Source organism: Akebia trifoliata, chromosome 8, assembly GCF_017979445.1.
Source record: "Akebia trifoliata isolate Shusen 1 chromosome 8, ASM1797944v1, whole genome shotgun sequence".
NCBI lineage: Eukaryota > Viridiplantae > Streptophyta > Magnoliopsida > Ranunculales > Lardizabalaceae > Akebia > Akebia trifoliata.
The window spans coordinates 48,940,321-48,959,998 of NC_141382.1; the positions used below are offsets into that span (position 1 = coordinate 48,940,321).

At 35.7% G+C, this 19,678-nt stretch overlaps 1 protein-coding gene across 1 annotated transcript; it reads left to right on the forward strand.

Annotated features, from left to right (window-relative positions):
* Positions 1-839: 839 nt before the first annotated feature.
* LOC147397442 (ATP synthase epsilon chain) lies at positions 840-18,198 on the forward strand. The gene is made up of 2 exons (XM_086449127.1): positions 840-1,141; positions 17,844-18,198. The coding sequence occupies exons 1-2, from the start codon at positions 946-948 to the stop codon at positions 17,870-17,872; spliced, it is 225 nt and encodes a 74-aa protein (XP_086305253.1). The 5' UTR covers positions 840-945; the 3' UTR covers positions 17,873-18,198.
* The last annotated feature ends 1,480 nt before the right edge of the window (positions 18,199-19,678 follow it).

Here is a 19,678-nt window from a genome sequence, read left to right on the forward strand (position 1 = left end):
AAGTTCACCCGTGCCTACGACACGAGCATCCTTTTTAGAGTTGAGGGAGTAAAAACGAAAAAATAAACAAAGTTAGACGAGTATTATTAAAAAAAATTGAATTTAAAATGTAAAATATGAAAACTAATAAAGTGGGCCAAAAGGGTAAAAGATGAAATATATTAAAGTTAGAGAAGACGAAGAATAAAGGAAATAAAATAGACCCTACAAAATTATAACTTGACGGGAGATTTATCCCACAAACTGTAGTTAATGTGGGATCTATAGTTGTGTTTTATTATATCACACTCTCAAGGACTCATTGAAGATGGATTTTAAGAGGAATAAGATTGGACATAGTAACTAGGACCTCCCTTAAAAAAGAGAAAGGTGTCAAGTTTAAGCCCCTTGTTGGCCATCCAAAAGAATATGTCCCAATTTACCTGCTATGTGTGGTTTGTGAAGGTATTGTATGTATCGAGGGATTTGGATGAGATACAATACTCTAAGAGGCCAGTTGTCTTGCCCCACTGGTATGATGGCTAGACACCCTTTTAGTTCATTTTTATTTAATCGTGTTGGAGTGACCTCAATGGGGACATGGGGGGCACTTTGACGTGGTGGTATGTGTATGTCCGTCGATGCATTTTACTCGTATTTTGGAGAAATACATTTACAGGCATGTGCTCACTACCATGTCAAGATGTCCGTGTGTGCTCCCACTGAGTCACTCAAGCATTATACATATGTATATACTTTTGAAGTCTTAAAATGAAGACGAGGACGCAATATCAATGTGAAAACTAACGAGGGTATTCAAAATATTCACGAAAAAAATAGAGGGGTTATGTCTAAAGAATCATACTATTGAGTGAAGTGCGAAAAGGGGGTCGCGCACACGCACATTCTAGGGTTTAGAAAGGATCAAACAGAAGCAAAATAGTTGGGAGAAGAGAGGAAGAAGCGATGGCGTCAGCGGCAGGATCGAGCGCAGCGGTTCCGTTCTGGAGGGCAGCTGGGATGACATACATAACATACTCCAACATCTGTGCTTCTCTTGTACGGAACTGTCTCAAGGAACCTCACAAATCCGAAGCCATTAATCGCGAGAAGGTCCACTTCGCAGTCTCCAAATGGGCTAACGGCAAACAGGAGAAACCTAGTAATTATCGCTATCTCGATCTTGATTATAGGGATTATTGTGTTCTCTGTTCTGATTTATGTGCAAAGCTAGGGTTTCTGCTTCTGGATTTGTTTCAGTCTGAGATCGTTATTGAATCATATCGATTTAACAGATCTATAAAGTTGTTACCTTTTTTCGAATGATTTTGGGTTTTCGATCAATTGGATATTTATTTGTTAATTGAATAGATGCATTTCTCCTATCGTTTTTTTCTGATTTCTGAACACTTTAGTGCTTTGTTCGATCTATTTTTAGTTCGTTATTCAGAACTCCACTGTTACGACCATAGAATGTAAGTGAAGAAGATGAGAAAGTGATCCGATACGAGGCCAGATTGGATAAGGGAATTTTATTAAAAATGTAAGAAAACAGACATATAATGCAAAACCATCCCAGGAGGTCATGAAAATATAACAGGACCAATGCATAACACACATGAGAGAGTACATGTAAAACAAGAAACATATTTAAGGAGCCACTAAAATGGAGTGAGCAAGGGTGCTTACCTATCAACCCTTTTGGAAAATTAAGCTTAGATTGCATATATTTTATTGTTAATACTTTCCATAAAGAGAACTTAAATTAGAAACAGAATAGCTCATTCAAAATTAAATATTGATAATTATGATGGGTGTTATTTTACCTCGTAAAACCTTGAGATTTGTGACACAAACGGTTGTAACATTATAGATTTCTTTTCCATTGCTTTGATTTCTACATTGTTAGGGTTCCTGTTGATTCCATTTTGGCAGTGAAGTCAGTTTGAAAAAAACAAGTTAGGATTATGCTACGTACAATCACAGCTCACTCTTGCCCCACTCCCTGTATAAGATATATGCCTTTAATTTTCATAAATTGTGTTTGGAGATCACTCATTGATTATTGGGATCACTACTAATATAGTCATTTATAGTGATTTATCATTTTATATTATAAAGTGGTTCACATATCGAATAAATAGTCTATGAATTTGGTGTTTGTGTGTATCTCTGGTGCATGGGATTCTGTTCAATGAGATATTTAGATCTCGATCATAGTTTTTTTAACCTGAAAATTGAGATGAACTTTGATATTAAGATTCATTTATGAACTCAAAAATTAGATTGAAAAATCCTGAGGTGAAATGTCTATGTTAGGAGGTTGAATGCACTTTTTTTATTTGTACAACTCTTCCCATCTGAGGCTTTTAATGAGGAGAATCACTTCTAGCGTGTTACAATATGATTCCCTAATTTTCACCATTTATTGGTTTGAGAGGGTGCTCCGCCACAAAAATCATTATGATATTGTGTAGATAATTGAGACAATGAAGATGCTCCCATAATTTCTCATTATAGTAGGTTGTGAAACGATGTATGAGGAATTGCGATAGATGAAGTTGATGGTTGAGGGGATGGAGAAGCCGAAGGGAACGAGGGAGGTACTAGATGCGATGCCTGCACAAATAAGGGTCAGTGGGCCTAGAAATTTAGGATTTTGCTATAGATAAGTGGCTCCTGATTTGGAGTTCTCTTAGAATGTTTGATTTGGGAGTGAGAATTCTGCCTAGGCCCTGTGCCTTGTTTGACTCGCTTGACCATTTGGGACAAAGTCCTAGGGAGGATCAGGCATTGGAGGAGTACTAGAATTGATGGATTAGTGTCATTACTCATATTAGCAGCATTGATAGAAGAAGGATCCCTTAAATGACTATCAAGTGATGTTTCTCGAGTTGAAACAAAAGTTTAGGGTTGAGATGTTGATAGGAGTTCCTAGGTTGCGTTGCAGTTGGCTTGTTGATTGTTTACGGGTAGCCTGTCAAGTGAGTTAGGAGCCTTTAAATTTGCCCGAGAGAGAAAATACTTAACTACCAAGGACTATTGGTCAAATAAATAAAGATTATGGCAATCAAGAGTCAATTCTATGGAAAAATCAGAATATAACAAACGAGTTCAACTTCCCAATTGAACTTTTCGACACTAAGAAAATCTCGTCTCTAAATTTCTGAAGCCCCCGAGACAATGATAGCATTGGAATTCCATATCTTATTTGAGACTTGGGAAACATGGGTAATGCGAGATTTACCAAGAGATGCATCCAAAAGTAGTACTCCCAACAAAGGCACCGCTTAACAAAATAATATGCTAAGCCTTGGTCATGGTTAAAGTCCACTTTTTCCTCTTTAATTAGATGGATGATGTTGTAGTTGATATTGTAAAAGTTATCTTTTGTTTGTTAGAAAGCTCAACCATACTACGAAAGAGCTCACATAGGTGAGAGTGAAGGGATATTGAAGGCCCACATACATTTTACCCATGAACTCATAGGTCTTGTAGGGGGTTATTTGGTTGCCTCTCATATATCATAATATTCCCAATGAGCATTAGTGTCTGAATAATCTTGTTAAATTCATACGATGGTGGGACCGTTAGAGAACTACAAAAGGAAGGAGGGAGATTTGAATGTTTATCTTGTCCTGAAAAAATCATGTTGTAGAAGTTATTGGGATTCCTAAGAGTTTTGAAGAAGGGATTGGGTAGGACCAAAATGACGGAAGACACGAGGCAAATGAGAAGGAGGATTCCTCATGGTATATATAGGTGTTGGTGGTGATGTGAAGGATCTACTCACTTCATTACCTAGTTTGCCCAAATGACATCATCATGGTGAGCTGCGTTAAAACATTCTTAAAATACTAAATGTCAGAAATCAGGGAATCTTAAAGTGACATTTGTAAAGTAATCGTCCAAATATAAAGTGTCTCGGGGATTTAGATGAGGCAAATATATGAGTTAAATAGTGTATTCAGTATGCTAGCTTACACATTTCACCATGAGATTTCTCAATCTTCTTTTTCGTCTTCGTAAATGAATCCCAACAACACAACTCTATGATTGGGTTAGGACTATGACAATGATTCAGTTCCTTAGTCGGGTGGTATCTCGTGTTGGAAATACATGCAAACTCTAAACAAATGAGTTTTCAAGTGAGATGTGAATCGAATTATATAAAAATTGGATTAGATTTTGAAAATGATAGAACTCATTGTATATGGCTAAATTAGTTACAATTTCATAATCGTCACAATTCCATCATCAACCTGTGATCTCCAAGATGATTCATGAGAATTAAAAGTAGAAATTTATAGAAGATGTGAGCAAAGGAGAGTATATGATTTCATTTGATCTCATCCTATGTGATGTCATTTGATCTCATTTTATATTGTATTGCTTTTCAAATTGGCTTGATTGTTGGAGTGGAATCGATATGTATCTTATTGGCGCAAAAATCACTGTAACAAAGAATAGTGTAAGAGGGTTTTAACAATTTGTGTTACGGATGTTGAGGTGTTGGAGGTAAAAATCTCACAATTATATTATATTATATTACGTGTAAGTTGTGAAGTGGCTGATCCCCACGTGTCCCTAATATTAATATTATATTATAATATGAGTAAATAATGAGTTGACACCCAACATTGAGATATTATGTTTATTAATATATAAAGAGTTGGCTGACACCCATTTCCTACAAAAAAATTAAAATAGAGAGTTGTTAGTTTTGTTTATATATGTAAGGGTTAGGTTTTGATTACTTTCAACTTCAATTTCGACATATCTAGGATGCAAATTACATCCCGACGCTGAAGAACAAAATACTCACGACGTTGAGATCTACAAAGTCATTGGAATATTTTGTCGATTCGTCGAGGAAATTACTTAAAAAAATTATTGGAATTTCGTAGAAACGTGTAAAACTCAATAACAAAAGGTATCAGAACCAATGACGACTCTTCTCGTTGGGCCGGGAGATTGCCATGGTCTTGTCGGTGCGTCACTGGCTGGACATGGAAAGGGCTATGGAGGCCAAGGGGTTGAAGTAGAGCCGTCACATGGCAAGGTGGAATGGTAGGTGTAGACGCCCCATCTTTGATATCCGCCTGATTCACTGATCTGTCCCGATAATCAATCAAGAGCTCCGGAATGAGTTATAAATTACTATAAGTACTTCGAAATGAGCTTAAATTACTGTACACTCCGAGATGAGTATAAATTGCCACATGCTCCGAAATGAGCTAAAACTACATGTTTGTCTTTATTCTCAATTTCTAGGAGTGTTGAAGTGAATGGAAATGATGATTGGGGAGTTTTTCTGGAATGATCGAGACGAGAAAAGTAAATATCATTTGGTTAAGTGGAAGGTGGTTTGTGCACCAAAGAAGGAAGGAGGATTGGGTAGAAAGGGCCGTAAAATGGTTGTGGCGGTTTGGAGTGGAAAATTCATGTTTGTGAAGGAAAGTAGTTAGGGTGAAGTTCGGGTAGGAGCGTGAGGAATGAGGACATCCTTGGGTGTGGAGTGTGGAAAGGTGTTGGGAAGGTTAGCAACGAGTTTGAGAAGTGAATCGTGTTTAGAGTTGGCATAGGCGAGAGAGTTCGGTTCAAGGAAGACAAGTGGTGGTGTGAGACTCCCCTATGACTTAAAATATCCTGTTCTCTTCGAGCTATCCTCTAAAAAGGCGAAACCTATTTCTGCCTTTGTATCTCGAAACGGATTTGAAACCTCTTAGGACTTGGGTTTTAAAAAGGCTTTCAACGATTGGAAGATTCAGGAACGTGCAGATCTATCCTCCAAACTGGACCACGTGCATTTTGATTTTTCTGAGAGCAATTGTGGGGAGTGGACTTGAAACAAGGAGTGATGGTTACTTGGTAAGCTCGTTCAGGAACACCTTAGCACAACAAGGTTCTCAGTCCTTTCTTGTAACTTCCATTTGAGGCCGAAGGTGCCTTAAAAAATTTTCTTCTTCGTGTGGCTAGTGGTCTCTGATGAGCTACTAACACTAGATCACCTAATTAGGAAGGGTTTTATCTCGCTAAATTTTGACGTTATGTGCTATGCGAATGGGGAATCTTTTGACCATATTCTTTTATATTGCTCTTTTGCATTCAAAATTTGGTCCCATTTATTGCAATTATTCAATATCTCTTTGTTTTTGCCTTTTTTGCCCTTATCCCTATACCAAGGTTGGAATCATAATTTTTTCACAGGTAGGAAAAAAAGCCTTTGGGCTTTACTCCCCTTTGTAATTTGCTAGGGTGTGGTAGGAGAGAAACAAAAGAATCTTCTTAGGAGTGAAGAATTCTCATTACGACTTGGTTTTGTTGATACCTGGATTATTATTTCATTGGTGCAAACTTGACGGGGCTTTCAAAGGGGTTTTCTTTGAGGATTTTGTGTTTAGATTGGATTCCCTTTGTAATGTGTAAACTTTTCTTTTTGTGCTTTCTTGTACTTTCAACTGGTCCCCTCGATCGTCTTTCTTTAATGCTTTTTTTTACCTTCTACACCTGAGTTCTTGACACAAACGTTTGATGTCTTATGGTTTTATTATCTATTGTTTTGATTTTTTTACATTGGTGGGCTATCTATTGATTCTACTCCGACGCACAAGTTAGTTTGAAAAACAATACAATAAAAGGATTATGTCAAACACAATTACATATCTCTCTCATTCAGCTCAACTCCTTGTAAGATATATGCCTTCAATTTTCATAAACTATGTATAGAGATACCCGTCATTGAAATGGTATAGAACTTGGTTAGGAGGAAACACCACCATGTTCTCCGCAATTAGATTGATGATATTGCTACAGACATTGTAAAAGTTACTGTTCATTTGTTCAGAGGCCCCACCATAATAACGAATGAGCTCAAAAATGATAATGGTGAAGGGAAAATTGAAGTTCATGCATTTGACCTGGGAACACATAAATACTGTAAATATTGTTGCCTCTCATATATCATTATCCACCCAACGGAGTTGAACATCCAAATAAATATTGTTGAAATTCCTAAGATGGATGAAGCCAATGGAGAAGTAGAAAAGGAAGGGGATATCTCATATACTTACTTCGCTGTGACGCATGGAATTTTATGTAGTATAGTGGGCACTTTAAGAGCTTTGAATAAGGGTTTGCGCATAACAAAGTAGTAGAATGACACGAGGCAAAATGAGGAAGGCTTCCTTACTAGAAATATAGGTGTTGGTGGGGATGTGAAGGATTGCTCACTTTATCTTCACCCAAGCATCAATATATTGATGGGTAATGTTGTACTGTGGCATAACACCCTTCTAAAATACTAAATGAACGAAATCTCAGCCTCGAGGATCGAGAGAAGACAATTGTATGAGTAAAAAAATGTATTTCCCAATAATGGTTACATCTTCTATGAATCCCAATTCTAAAGTTCAATTCCATAATTCGGATAAGACTATAATCAAGACCTAATTCATAGGTTGGACAAATCTCTTGCGTTGGAAATCCACACAAACATTTGATGGATAGAGTTTTAGCTCTAGTGGTGATTCGAATTTACAATAAAAATGGATTATATCAATTTTTGAAAGTCCTAAAAGCGGTCAAAAAAAGTTGAATTAGCTATGATCATTGATCAACATGTGATCTACAAAGATGATTTATGAGATTGAAAACAAAAACCTTATAAAACGGGTTGAGATTGAAGGAGAAAAGTACATGTGTTACTTGATTTAAATCATATTGTGTATTGATTTCTAAACTAACTTGATCGTCGGAGTGGAATCGATAAATATCTTGCTATACCAAAAGAAAGTGGCGAAGATGATCATTAGACGACTTCAACTTGTGTCATGAATATCGAGGTGTAGGAGGTAAAACCCCCTCACATTTTTCTTATAATAAGAGGATGGAATAAATTGCAAATTATTGTACTGGAGTTGTGTAGTGTCTAAATCCAACAATAGTTCAACACAGGTACTTCACCCATCCACAAGTCAATGTAGATATATGGTAATGTTAGAAGTGTCAATTGTTATCCAATTATTGATACCTTTTTGAGACCAAAATCGATTAATCCATTACCAATTCTACATATTTCAATATTGAATGGGAGCTTCTAGTGACCAAAAATTAGTTCTTTATAATAGTTTCTTATTCTTGATTACTTGGATACAATCTAATTGAACCTTGTTCCTTTGTTGGCTAAAAATTGCTAAAGAGGAGCTATGCTAGAACTTCCTTATGTTGAACTTGTAAATTAAGGGGTGTCCCTTTGTAAATTCTTCATACATTCTTTACCTGCTTAGCAAAAAAAATATCTGATTGATCCTTGTAACTCCTAGAACCCATGTCTATATACAATGCCAAGGCATCTTAGATAACCATTTCCTGTCTCTTTTTCCTTTGGCATTTCTTAATACATGTTTTTGATACTATTAGAATCCAAATCGATTGTCTTGATTCTATTCCTATGCATTTTAATATCGGAATCTACAACTATTTAGCATCGGTACCGTTACATACTATTATACTATATTGCATGGAGTCTTCTAGATGGATGAAGCGCATGGTTTTGAGACATGCAACAAATGGAAATAACCTTCTCGAGGTCAAGGAGACCTACTAGGACCAACGCCACACACTAGGGAGAAGACTTGGAAAAAATTAACGCATTTCTGGAGTTAAAATTGAATGGGCAAGGGCACTTATCAACCGGTCTTCATAGGTGGTTGGGTTTCGATTGCACATATTTTAGTGTTAAACTTTTTTTTATTATAAAAAGTTTAAATAGGAAGGGATTAATTCATATTTAATAATAAATATTAATTATTATGATTATTAGTGTTATGCATTTTTTAGTATCCCATACACCTTGAGATTCATGACACAAATACTATAATTTTATAGTTTTATTCTCCATCTTTTGATTTCTACATTAGTGGCTTGTTTTTCCAACAATAAACACACCAGTGACTCGTTAAAATGGAATGGGCATGCGTACTATCTTGAATGATTGGATTTTATAGTTCACATATTTTGCTATTATCTTTTATATTAATAATTTAAATTGGAAGGGGTATAAGTCATAGTTAACAATCAAATGTTAGGCATTATTATGAAGAATTTTTATTATCTCATATGACTACAATAGAAGGGGAAGTTCGAGCTGACCAACCCAAGAACAAGTAAAATAAAGACGAAGCAACAAGCTAAGGCTCATGAATGTTACAAACGTTGTCCCATCAGACTAAAAAGTCCCGATCTTACACAAAAAAGAGCCCCAGAACCGATAAAATGATATCTTGGCTTGATTGAAGCTTCCCTTAAAAAATTCTAGCATTTCTTTCTTTCCAAATGCCCCAAGTTATCGTAACCGGTTTTAAACTCCAAATCAACTTCTTGATATATTGAAAGCTTGTCCCCAGTTGTAGCCATTCCCCTAAGAAATCTCTAACTATACCAGGAAGACAACATTCCATTCCAAACAAAGACAAAAAATGAGCCCACACCTCATGAATCTCGTACACCTTGAGATTCATGACACAAACTCTCGGTCTTACAATCTTCTTCTCCATCTTTTTTATTTCTACATTGTTAGGGTGCCTATTGATTCCACTCCGACTCTCAAGTCAGTTTGAAATACATTACAATAGATGATTATGTCAAATGCACTCACACACCTCTTTCTTTTGGTTCATCTCTTTTATAAGACATTTTCAATACTTATGAATCGCATCTAGAAATAACTCTTATCAAAATGGTAGGGTAGATCTTGGTTAGGAGGAAAGCCACCCTATCCTCAATCTGATGGATAACTTTGTAGTAGACATTGTAAAAAATTACTATTCATTTGTTTAGAAACATTGTCATATTCACAGAAGGGCTCACAGATGAAAGGGAAATTGAAATCGACATATGTAGTTTTTGGTTGACCCTCACGGATCATAATCCACCCAACAAATATGAATTTGAAGGAATATTGTAGAAATTTATGTGATGGATGGGGCCATTGAAGAAGTAGAAAAGGAAGGAGGTTGATAACTTAGACCCTTTCCTCACCTTGAGATGGGGAACTTCGTGGAGTATATTGGATATCTTACGAGCTTTGAATAAGGGCTTGAGTATAGTAAAGTGACAAAAAGACATGGGGTGAAAGGAGGAAGTCATCTTCACTGTACATATAGGTGTTGGGGGGACGTGATGAATCGCCTCGCTTTATCATTTTCTAGTTTTACACAAAGAATAACATTATGATGAATTCTGTGGTATTGTGGCCTGGTACACTCTTAATACACTAAATGACAGAAATCTGGGAATCGTATAGTGACACTCATGAAGTGATCCTTGAGGCATTAAGAGCCCCAAGGATTGAAAAAGGATAGTTGAATGAGTAAAAGAGTATTCAATTTCTTATCTCACACCTGTAACCTCGAGATTCCCCAATCATGTTTATGTCTTCATTGATGAATTCTAATTCTGAAAGCCTGACTTCTCCATAATTGGGATTGGACCATTTAGTCGGAACGTATCTCATCCGTTGGAGATGTACACAATCATTGTACGGATTGATTTTCTACTCGAGATGTAATATGAATTGTAATGGAATGTATAATATCAGTTCCTAAAAATGTTGTAAATGATCACATATTGTTGAATTAGTTATGTTCATTAATCAATGTTTGAATTTTAAATACGATTTATGAGAATTGAAACTAAAGACCATATAAAAGGGGGTGAGTCTAAAGAAGAAATGGTCAAACGCTATGTTATATTGGTTTTCTAAACTAATTGAATTTTCGAAGTGAAATTGATAGGTAGCTCACCTATTAGAAATCACGGTGCTAGTGAAGAGTACTAGAGAACTTCGAAAATTTGTTACAAATGTGAGTTGTATGAGAAAATCTTTCCATAAGGGATAAAAATTACGAAGTATTGCATTAGAGTTGTGGAGTGTCTTAATCCAAAAGCAGTTTGACACGGGTACTTAACCCATTTTAATATCCAGCAACATAGCTTTCACCATTAGTTGGAGTTATTAATTTGGGTTGTGAGAAAAGTTTGGGTATTAAAGCATGAAAAAACAATGTAATTATACGATAATGCTACTGTGTCAATTGTATCTAATTAATTGATGTTTGTATGTGGCTATGGTCAATTATCTTGGTTCCAACTTTACCCATTTGATTATTGAATCGGAGCTTTTATGGATCGAAATCAGTTATAATCGAACCATTTCTCTTCTACTTTTTCTTCACGTTTCTTGTTGTGTGTTCTTGATATGGCTAGAATCACAATCGATTGATGACTTCAAAGTTTCATATATATATATATATATTGATGATTTTGTTTTCAAATGGATCATGATGTATATGAGCTCATCGTACACATCTTAGTCTATGATTTCTTACTTTTAAGGTCTCCTTGACCGACCTCCTTTTCCATTAATGAAATTATACTTATCAAAAAGAGAATCATCGTCAGTTGTCCCAGTTTCAGGTCCTTTTGTTGTAATATTCTAATTGACACCTATAATGGTTGAAACCATTTCATACTATAGTGCATGGACTCTTCTAGAAGGATGAAGTGTGTGGTTTGGAGATGTGAGATAAGAAAAGAACACTCTTAAGGGGGTCGAGCAGGCCCAATTAAATCGATGCTTAACACAAGGGAGAAAACTAAAACTTACACATACTTAGGTAGTTGCTAAAATGGAACGGGCAAGGGCACTTTCCCACCAATCCCACGTACAATGGGGTTAAATATTGAAAACATTTAAGTACTATCTTTTTCATAAAATATTAAATTGGAAAGGGTATAACTAATATTGAACAATAAATGTTATTATGGGGATTTTTTTTAGCTCTTACACCTTTAGATTCATGGCACAAATGCTTGAAGTCTTATGACCTTCTCCATCGTTTTGATCGCGACATTGGTAGGGTACCTGTTGATTCCACTTTGACGCTCAAGTCAGTTTGAAAAACAACGGAATAAAGGATTTTATCAAGTGTGATTGCACACGTTTCTTTCGATTAACCTTCTTTACAAAGATGTATGCTTTCAATTCTCATAATCGTTATAAACAACATTTTTTTATTCATAGGATCACATCTATAGAGATAAAATCATGATCGAGAGCCTCAAATTGACGTGTTAGGAGATTGAATACAATTTTTTCCTCTTACAAATATCCTTATCTCGGCTATGAGGCTAGTAATAAGCATGTCCCTCCAAGATTCCCCTATTTCTATTATTTAATATTTTCATAGAGTTATGCTACCCAACTCATCATGTCATTGTTTTTTGGGTATTCAATACAATGATTGTGCCACATCATGTCTTATTATAGCAAGGTCATGAAATTTAATTATATTAAATGAAAAATGGGAAAGAAAGTTGTTGGATTTTGATGCCTACACAAATAGTTGAGGAAGTGATGAACTTGCTATAGGGAAGCTTGAGTGGAGTTGGAGCTCTCTTAGAATGCTTGGTTGGGGGTTGAGAATTCTACCTAGTGGCTTGAGGCCTCACTTGACTCTTGTAGCCACCAATAACCAAGTCTTGGGATTAGATGCTTGAGGTGCTACAAGTGATGGAGTACAAGTCAATCCCATATTAACATTATGAACATAAAAAAGAAGATAAAATGAGTAGTATTGTACTTGGATGGGGGATCCCTAAATGACTCTCAGGCGAGGCTTTTCAAGTTGAAACAAAAGTTGGGGACTAAGCCATCGATTGGAGTTCCTAGGTTGCTTCATAGTTGGCTTGTCTGTTAGGGGGTTGGTAGCCTTTTAAGTTAGCCAAGAACCTCCCAACCAGCTCAGGAAAGAAAATGCTTAATCTTTTCTGGAGTTGCGATGAGGTAAAAAGGAACAAGGATTTGAACCAATCTAGAGTTAGCTTTAAGAGAAAAATCGGGATAAAGGAAAATAGTTTACACGACCAATTGAACTTTTCGGCACTGTGGATTTTTCTCTCCAAATTTTCAAAACTCTAGAACAATGACAGTGTTGGAATTCCATTTCTTATTGTAATTGTGGTAGCCATGGATAATGTGAGATTTACCAAGCATACATCCGATCAGATGTATTATAGAATTGCAAATGCTGTAGAAGTTACAATTCATTTGTTTAGAAAGTTGACCATATTGACGAGATGGTTATGGATGACAGTTCTCGAGTTCAAAACCCCTCGTTGACTATCCCCCTGGTTCTTTAAGAAGTCAGTTCACTTGGCACATGTTGGAAGGGGTGATTCACATGTTCTTGGGAATAATTGGACTAAGTTTGGATACCCATGTATCAAAAAAGGGAATTAAAGACCCACGTGCATTTGACCTATGAACACATACATCTAGTAAGGGGTATTTGGTTGCTCACATAAATCATAATCAACCTAGTGAACTTGAACGTTCCAAAGAATCTTGTACAAATTCCTAGGATGGATGGGACCATTGGATAAAGTTGAAAATGATGTTTCGATGCCTAAGATGTTTACCTCGCCTTGAGGCGGGGAATCTTGAGGAGGATACTAGGCTTCCTTAGAGCTTTGAAGAAGGGTTTGAGAAACTAAAATGACATACAAACATAATGCAAAATAAGAAAGGCTTTCTCACCAGAAATATTGGTGTTGGTGACATGAAGGATCGCCTTGCTTTATCATTGCCTAGTGTACCCAAATGACAACATCATGGTTAGCCATTTGGTTGTGGCATAACACATCACATACGATACTTAATGATAGGAATTGAGGAATCTTGGAGTGACTCATGAAGTAATCTTTGGGGCATTAAGAGCCTCTAGGGTTTAGAAGGACATTTGTATGATTAAAAAAGTGTATTTAACTTCTAGCTTACACTTCCCCTTAAAATTCTCCCATCTTGATTTCATTTTTGTAAATGAAACCTGATTCCAAAAGTTTGACTCCATTGGGTTGGACAATGATTGGCACCTGGATCCTTTGTTGATGGTATCTTGTGCGTTGGAAATATATGCAAACACTGCATATTGAGGTTCTTCCTAGGATGTGAGCCAAATTATAATAGAAATGGATGATATCAAATGACGAAAATAATCATAAATATGTAAATTATCTAGATCCCATTGATCAATGCATCATTTTCAAATTCGATTTATAAGAATTGAAAGCATACATTTTATAAAAGGGGTTACAATTGAAAGAGGTCGATACATGATCTCACATTATTTGATCTTATATTGTATTATTTTCTAAATTGACTTGATCGTCGTAGTGGAATCGACATGTATCCTGTTAAATTGAAAATCAAGGTAATGACGACGAGTGTTGTTGGGTTTCAACAGTTTGTGTCATGAGTGTGAAGGTGTAAGAGGTAATAATATCTCACATTTATCTTGCAATAAAGGATGGAAAACTATGAAGTATTGCATTGGAGTTGTAGAGTGTTTGATTCCATTTGTAGTTGAACATGTAATTTCTCCATTTAGACATCCATGCAATGTGCCTTTTAATATTAGTTTAATTTGGGCTACAAGAAAAAGTTTGGGTGCTAAATCTTGAAAATACATTGTAGCTATATGGTTATAAAAGTGTTGTCAATGGGTATCCAATTAACTAATGACAAATCGGGGAATCTTGGAATGACACTCGCGAAGTGATCATTTGGACATTATGAGCCTCAAGGACTCGAGAGATAACATTTGTAGGAGTAAAAAAGTGTATTCAATCTCCTACTGTACACATATTAGCTTGATGTTCCTCAATCCTGTTTTTTTTTTCTATAGACAAATCAATATTCTGGAAGCCTAGTATGCCCCCCATTATCTTGGTTAATTTCCTATTCTTAGGTAATAAGATACTTATCAAACCAAACCCAATAAGTTTTAAAACCAATTTATTTATACTATTGAGGCATCTAAGATAATCCTTACCCTCTCTTTTTCTTTATACATTTCTTAATGCAACGTGTTCTTGATACAAATGAAATCAGAGTCTATTGTTTTGATTCTAGGTCCAAATTTAAGAACCTACATCTAACTATTTTGCTTGGACTCTTCTAGAAGAGTGAAGTAGCTAGGTCAGAAAGATGTTAAATTCTACCGATAAAAAAAGATATTAGATTCTTACACTAACGTTTTAGTTCTTTCAGTAGTAAGTATTGAAATATGGGAGGTTTTGGGTTTTTCTAAACTAAGCTATTCAATAATATTTTAGCGAGTGGATATGAATGAATGGAGAAAAAATTGCAATACTTATATAGAAGAATTAAGGAGACATAGGTAGTTGTACTTACTATCGAGGTACTAAACTTAGGAGCCAGTGTTCCTTACTATGAGACTACAGAAAAGAGTGATTGCATAAGGGTTAAGACAAAAAACGATTCTACAAAAGAATCAATTTGGTTTTATACTAGGTAGATCAGCCATCTTGACAATCTTTTTTTCCTTGGACAATTGATTGAGAAGTATGGAGAAAAGGGGAAGAATTTCCATTGGTTTTTTATTGACCTAGAGAAAGCATACAACAATGTACATAGCTAGAGAGCTAATTTGATTGGCATTGGGAAGGAAAGGAATCTCGAATGGATGTATTAATGTAATTAAGGACATGTGTGGGAGGGTTGTGATTAACTGGAAGCAAATGAGTTCCTAGTTACAATCGGTTTACATAGGAGATCAACTTGAGCCTAAATTGTTCCTCTAGTTTTTTTTCTTCTTTTTTTTTCGCTTTGGTGGGCCGCACGTACCAATCATCCTACATGTTTAGCAATTAAATATAGCCACTTTATGTGGAGGGGTAGATAGACAGTTGAAGGTGTGACTTGGGGAGCAAACTCTATTGCCCTTACCATTTCAACTAGCCCTTGATGGTTATATTGTTTCCTCTAGTTAAAAATGAAGTAATTGTTCATGCTTAGGAGCAAGTACCTTGGTGTATATTATTTGCAAATGTAGTATTAGTTGATTAGACTAAGAGGGAGTCAACACAAAACTATTATCATGGAGATACGTGTTGAAGTTCAGGGACTTTAGAATAAGTAGAAAAAACTCCGATATGTGGAGTGTAAATTTAGTACTACCATCGATGAAGAGGAATGGCAAATAAAAAATAGATGGTCCAGAAATACCTTGAAGCGACGATTTTTGAGACCATACACAAAGATGGAGGGATTGAGAAAAAGGCTCATGGAGTCAGAGTTGGATTGTTAAAAGTGGAGGTGCGCTTCTACAGTGCTATGTGATCAACACATACCAATCAAATTAAAAAGGGAAATTTTGTAAGACCGTAGTAGGACCAAATGCTTCATTTAGCTGAATGTTGGGTGCTCAAGAAATATCGTGTTAGTGAATTAAGCGTAGCAGAGATGAAGATGTTAAGATGGAAGATAAAATTATAAATGAAGGCATTCGAGAAAAAGTAGGAGTAACTCTAATTGGCAATAAACTACGAGAAAATTGATTGAGATGGTTTGGAGACATTCCACAAAGGTTGATTATAGCTTTGGTTAAAAACAATATAGAAGTTGAAGGTTCTAAAAGTCCCTTGAGAGCAAGACCAAATGAACGTGGATTGAGATAGTGAAAGTGGACATGGGCAAACTTTCAATAATAAAAGATTCGACTTTGGATAAAAATTGAATTGAGGATTAAGATTTGTTTACCCGATCCTAAATCTTTGGGATAAAGCATTAAAAAAAATGGTAAGGGCGACTAGGTTTTCTCCCCTGGTCACACATTTGAATCTCTATATGCCCCTCCACATAAAAGGGGCTATATTTAACTGCTGTTACATGCTAGGGTGGTTGGTACGTGCGGCCCACCAAAGCAAAAAAAAAAAATGATTTTTTATTTTTTTTGGGTAAGTGCATATGATATATATCATTAGACATCAAAAAAGTGCCAACCTAGCAAAGTTGGTAAAGGCATGTGGAGTGTTGTTCCCACGACCTAGGCTCAAATCTCATTGAACCCACTTTCACGCTGCCTACTAACCACATTGCTTGCGTAGCCAAAAATAAATAAATCATAAGAGCTCACATTACATAATCCATATTATGATACCAAAGTTGTAACTTTGTTTCCGCCATTTTGAAATATAGTTTTGAGTACATGAATCCTTTTTCCAATGCTTTTTAAATCAACATTTCTTATCTGTGAGATTCTTGGTACTTGCACACACCTATAAATGCAATGTTGGTCATGTATATGTACTTGGTTCCATTTTTGGGCTCATCAATATCAAAATTGAACGGACCCGTCAACACCACAAGTAATTCCACCGCTGCATTTGAGGGTAGTTTTTCATGGTGACAAACTAAAAATGTGAGGCACTTGATGACATATTCGATGTTGAATTGTATGTGTCTACGACTCCGTGTGGCTCTCAAACTACTGTATGTCTTATTATTTTGTTTGTTATCTGTTTCCCACCTCTACTAACATTACCTCTTATTGATAAAAAATAATGTTTGGAGCCCTAGTTCAGCTATATCTGTGATAGCTTGTAGGTTGTGCTTTAGATTAGATCCCCTGCTTGTTGAGTTGACTGTACCCCAATGGATTTTAATCCTATCTAAGCCATCTGTGTCCAGAGCTGACTTTAACGTTCATGTTTGATTGTGGAGCAACTTGGTGTATGTATGGTTTGTGGTTCTAGATCACTAGTTGTATTGAGATTCTAGTGTCAATGTGTTTGAATAACAATCTGGGTCTATCAAAGCATCTGCAAATGTATATTTTATATTTTGGTTGTCTACTTATATTAGATGACCCTAAATCGTTTGGATGAGGCTATGTTCTTGTCGTGTCTAGTTTAATTATCTGGAATTATTTTTTCTTCTTCTATTTGGTAAATAGTTGTGAATTCTTCCTAACGAATTTTCACATTGATGTGCTTGATAGCCCTCCGTTCCGATGCACCTGGGGAATGAGTGGAGACTGGTGGCTCAAGTGTCAAAAGAGCGGAATGTTATCTGATTGGTAGTTTAATTTTCTTCTGTGGCTCTTGTTCAGACCAAACTTGAATTTTTGGGTTTGCATGGAAAGTGCACTCAGCGTAAATAAGTTAATTGTTCATTCTACTTTGGGACTATAATGTTGCCTAATGGAATGTCTATGAACATTTTTTTTCCTTATCTGTGTCTTGGTGCTCCGGCATTTCTGGAAATTTGTGAGATGTAGAAGAAAATAATGTGGTCTGGTAGAAGCCGAAACCGAAGTTATCTTTGATTTGAATTATAAAAATGATTATTCTATATTTTGAAATGAGTTTCAAGAAATATTTTATGGATGGTGCCAGAATTTACACTCATGTCTAAATGCATGGAGGCATTTTTTCTTCCTCTTTGGATTATTAGATTGTTAAGAGTGTCCTTGCGGGTACACACAGGAGCCACCTTGACGTGGTGGTGTGTGCATGTCTGTAAATGCATTTTACTCCCCTCCCAAGCGTATGTACCCGACTGAGGTCACTCCAGCATTAATCTTTGAAGAAATATTGTTTATTGGAATCCTGACAATCTGAAATAGGCCTGAACAAAATGCACCCATGCCCTTGACACCTCCTGACGTGTTTGCTCATAGTTCGACAAATGGTTGACATGTGATTCGAATGACATCAGCAATAGATAGAACTCTCTTGCCTGCAGTCCTAAGATTTATTTTTTTTTAGATTTCAAATCTTAAAAGGAGTAGTTGTGCCCACATTGACAATCCAGCAATACACCCTTTAGATTTCATGAAAATATTCATATTAAAAAAATATTATTTGTTCATCTTGATCCAAAGTGTTTAAAATGGAAGGTCACTGGACACCCAAATTTAAAAATAATATACAATGATGAAAAATAACTATTTTTTAATATTTTAAACTTCATATAATTTGTCTTCTACAGCTCCATTGCTTAGGTCATGTTCTTGAATGTCATAAGGTGATCGGATTAGAAAGTTTTCTTCTTTTTTTCACAATAGGCTGGAGAGAGAAAGGGGAGTTCTAGAAAAGCCACATCATTTTATCAAAATTCTTAGTTATAAGGACCAAATGGGTCTAAATAGGATTCGGTTCTATTAAAGTTTCTTTTTTCTCTATCCAAAATTATTTAACAAGTTGGATTGTCAACTTTCAAGTAAATAACCCCTCATGTTTAGAGAAGTTTTAAGTGTCCAAAATACTGTTTCTACTATAAGCAAACTAAATTTGTCTTTAATTAGGGGTGTCACTGAATTGGGTTTGGGTTGGTTCCATGTATACCTAGAATTGGACCTGAACTTAAACATTTGTTCCGATCGATTTCAATTTTGGGTATGAGACCCTTGGAATAAGAACCGACCAAACAAATACTTGATACCTATTGGATACCTGTCGAGAACCTGTTAAGATAAAACAAAATTAATTTGAGTTAATTACTAAGCCTCGTTTTGCTCAATGGATTATCACATTAGCAATCCAAAATCATAGTCCTCTAAATTTCATCCTAAAACTTAGATCCAAAAAAAAATTTAAATGCAATTTAATTAAAGGTTTTAAGAATGAATAGCTACTGAAATTCCACCTAACTGTTTATAAATTCGATGGTGAAAAATAATTTTCTTTTAATGTTTTTTTTTTTAAATTCTTTTAAAGTTCATATAAATTTGTTTTCTACAACCATAAATCATTAGATCATGTTTTTTTATGTCACAAGGTGAGTCCAAGGACCCTTAATAAGGGTGAAATCCTTACTAACTTAGAAAGGCTA

Bases quoted from the DNA above. Each gene is read 5' to 3' on its own strand.
- LOC147397442 (XM_086449127.1), top strand. From the start codon at position 946: ATGGCGTCAGCGGCAGGATCGAGCGCAGCGGTTCCGTTCTGGAGGGCA. The intron at 1,142-17,843 runs GTAATTATCGCT...TGTGCTTGATAG, and splicing joins CGGCAAACAGGAGAAACCTA to CCCTCCGTTCCGATGCACCT.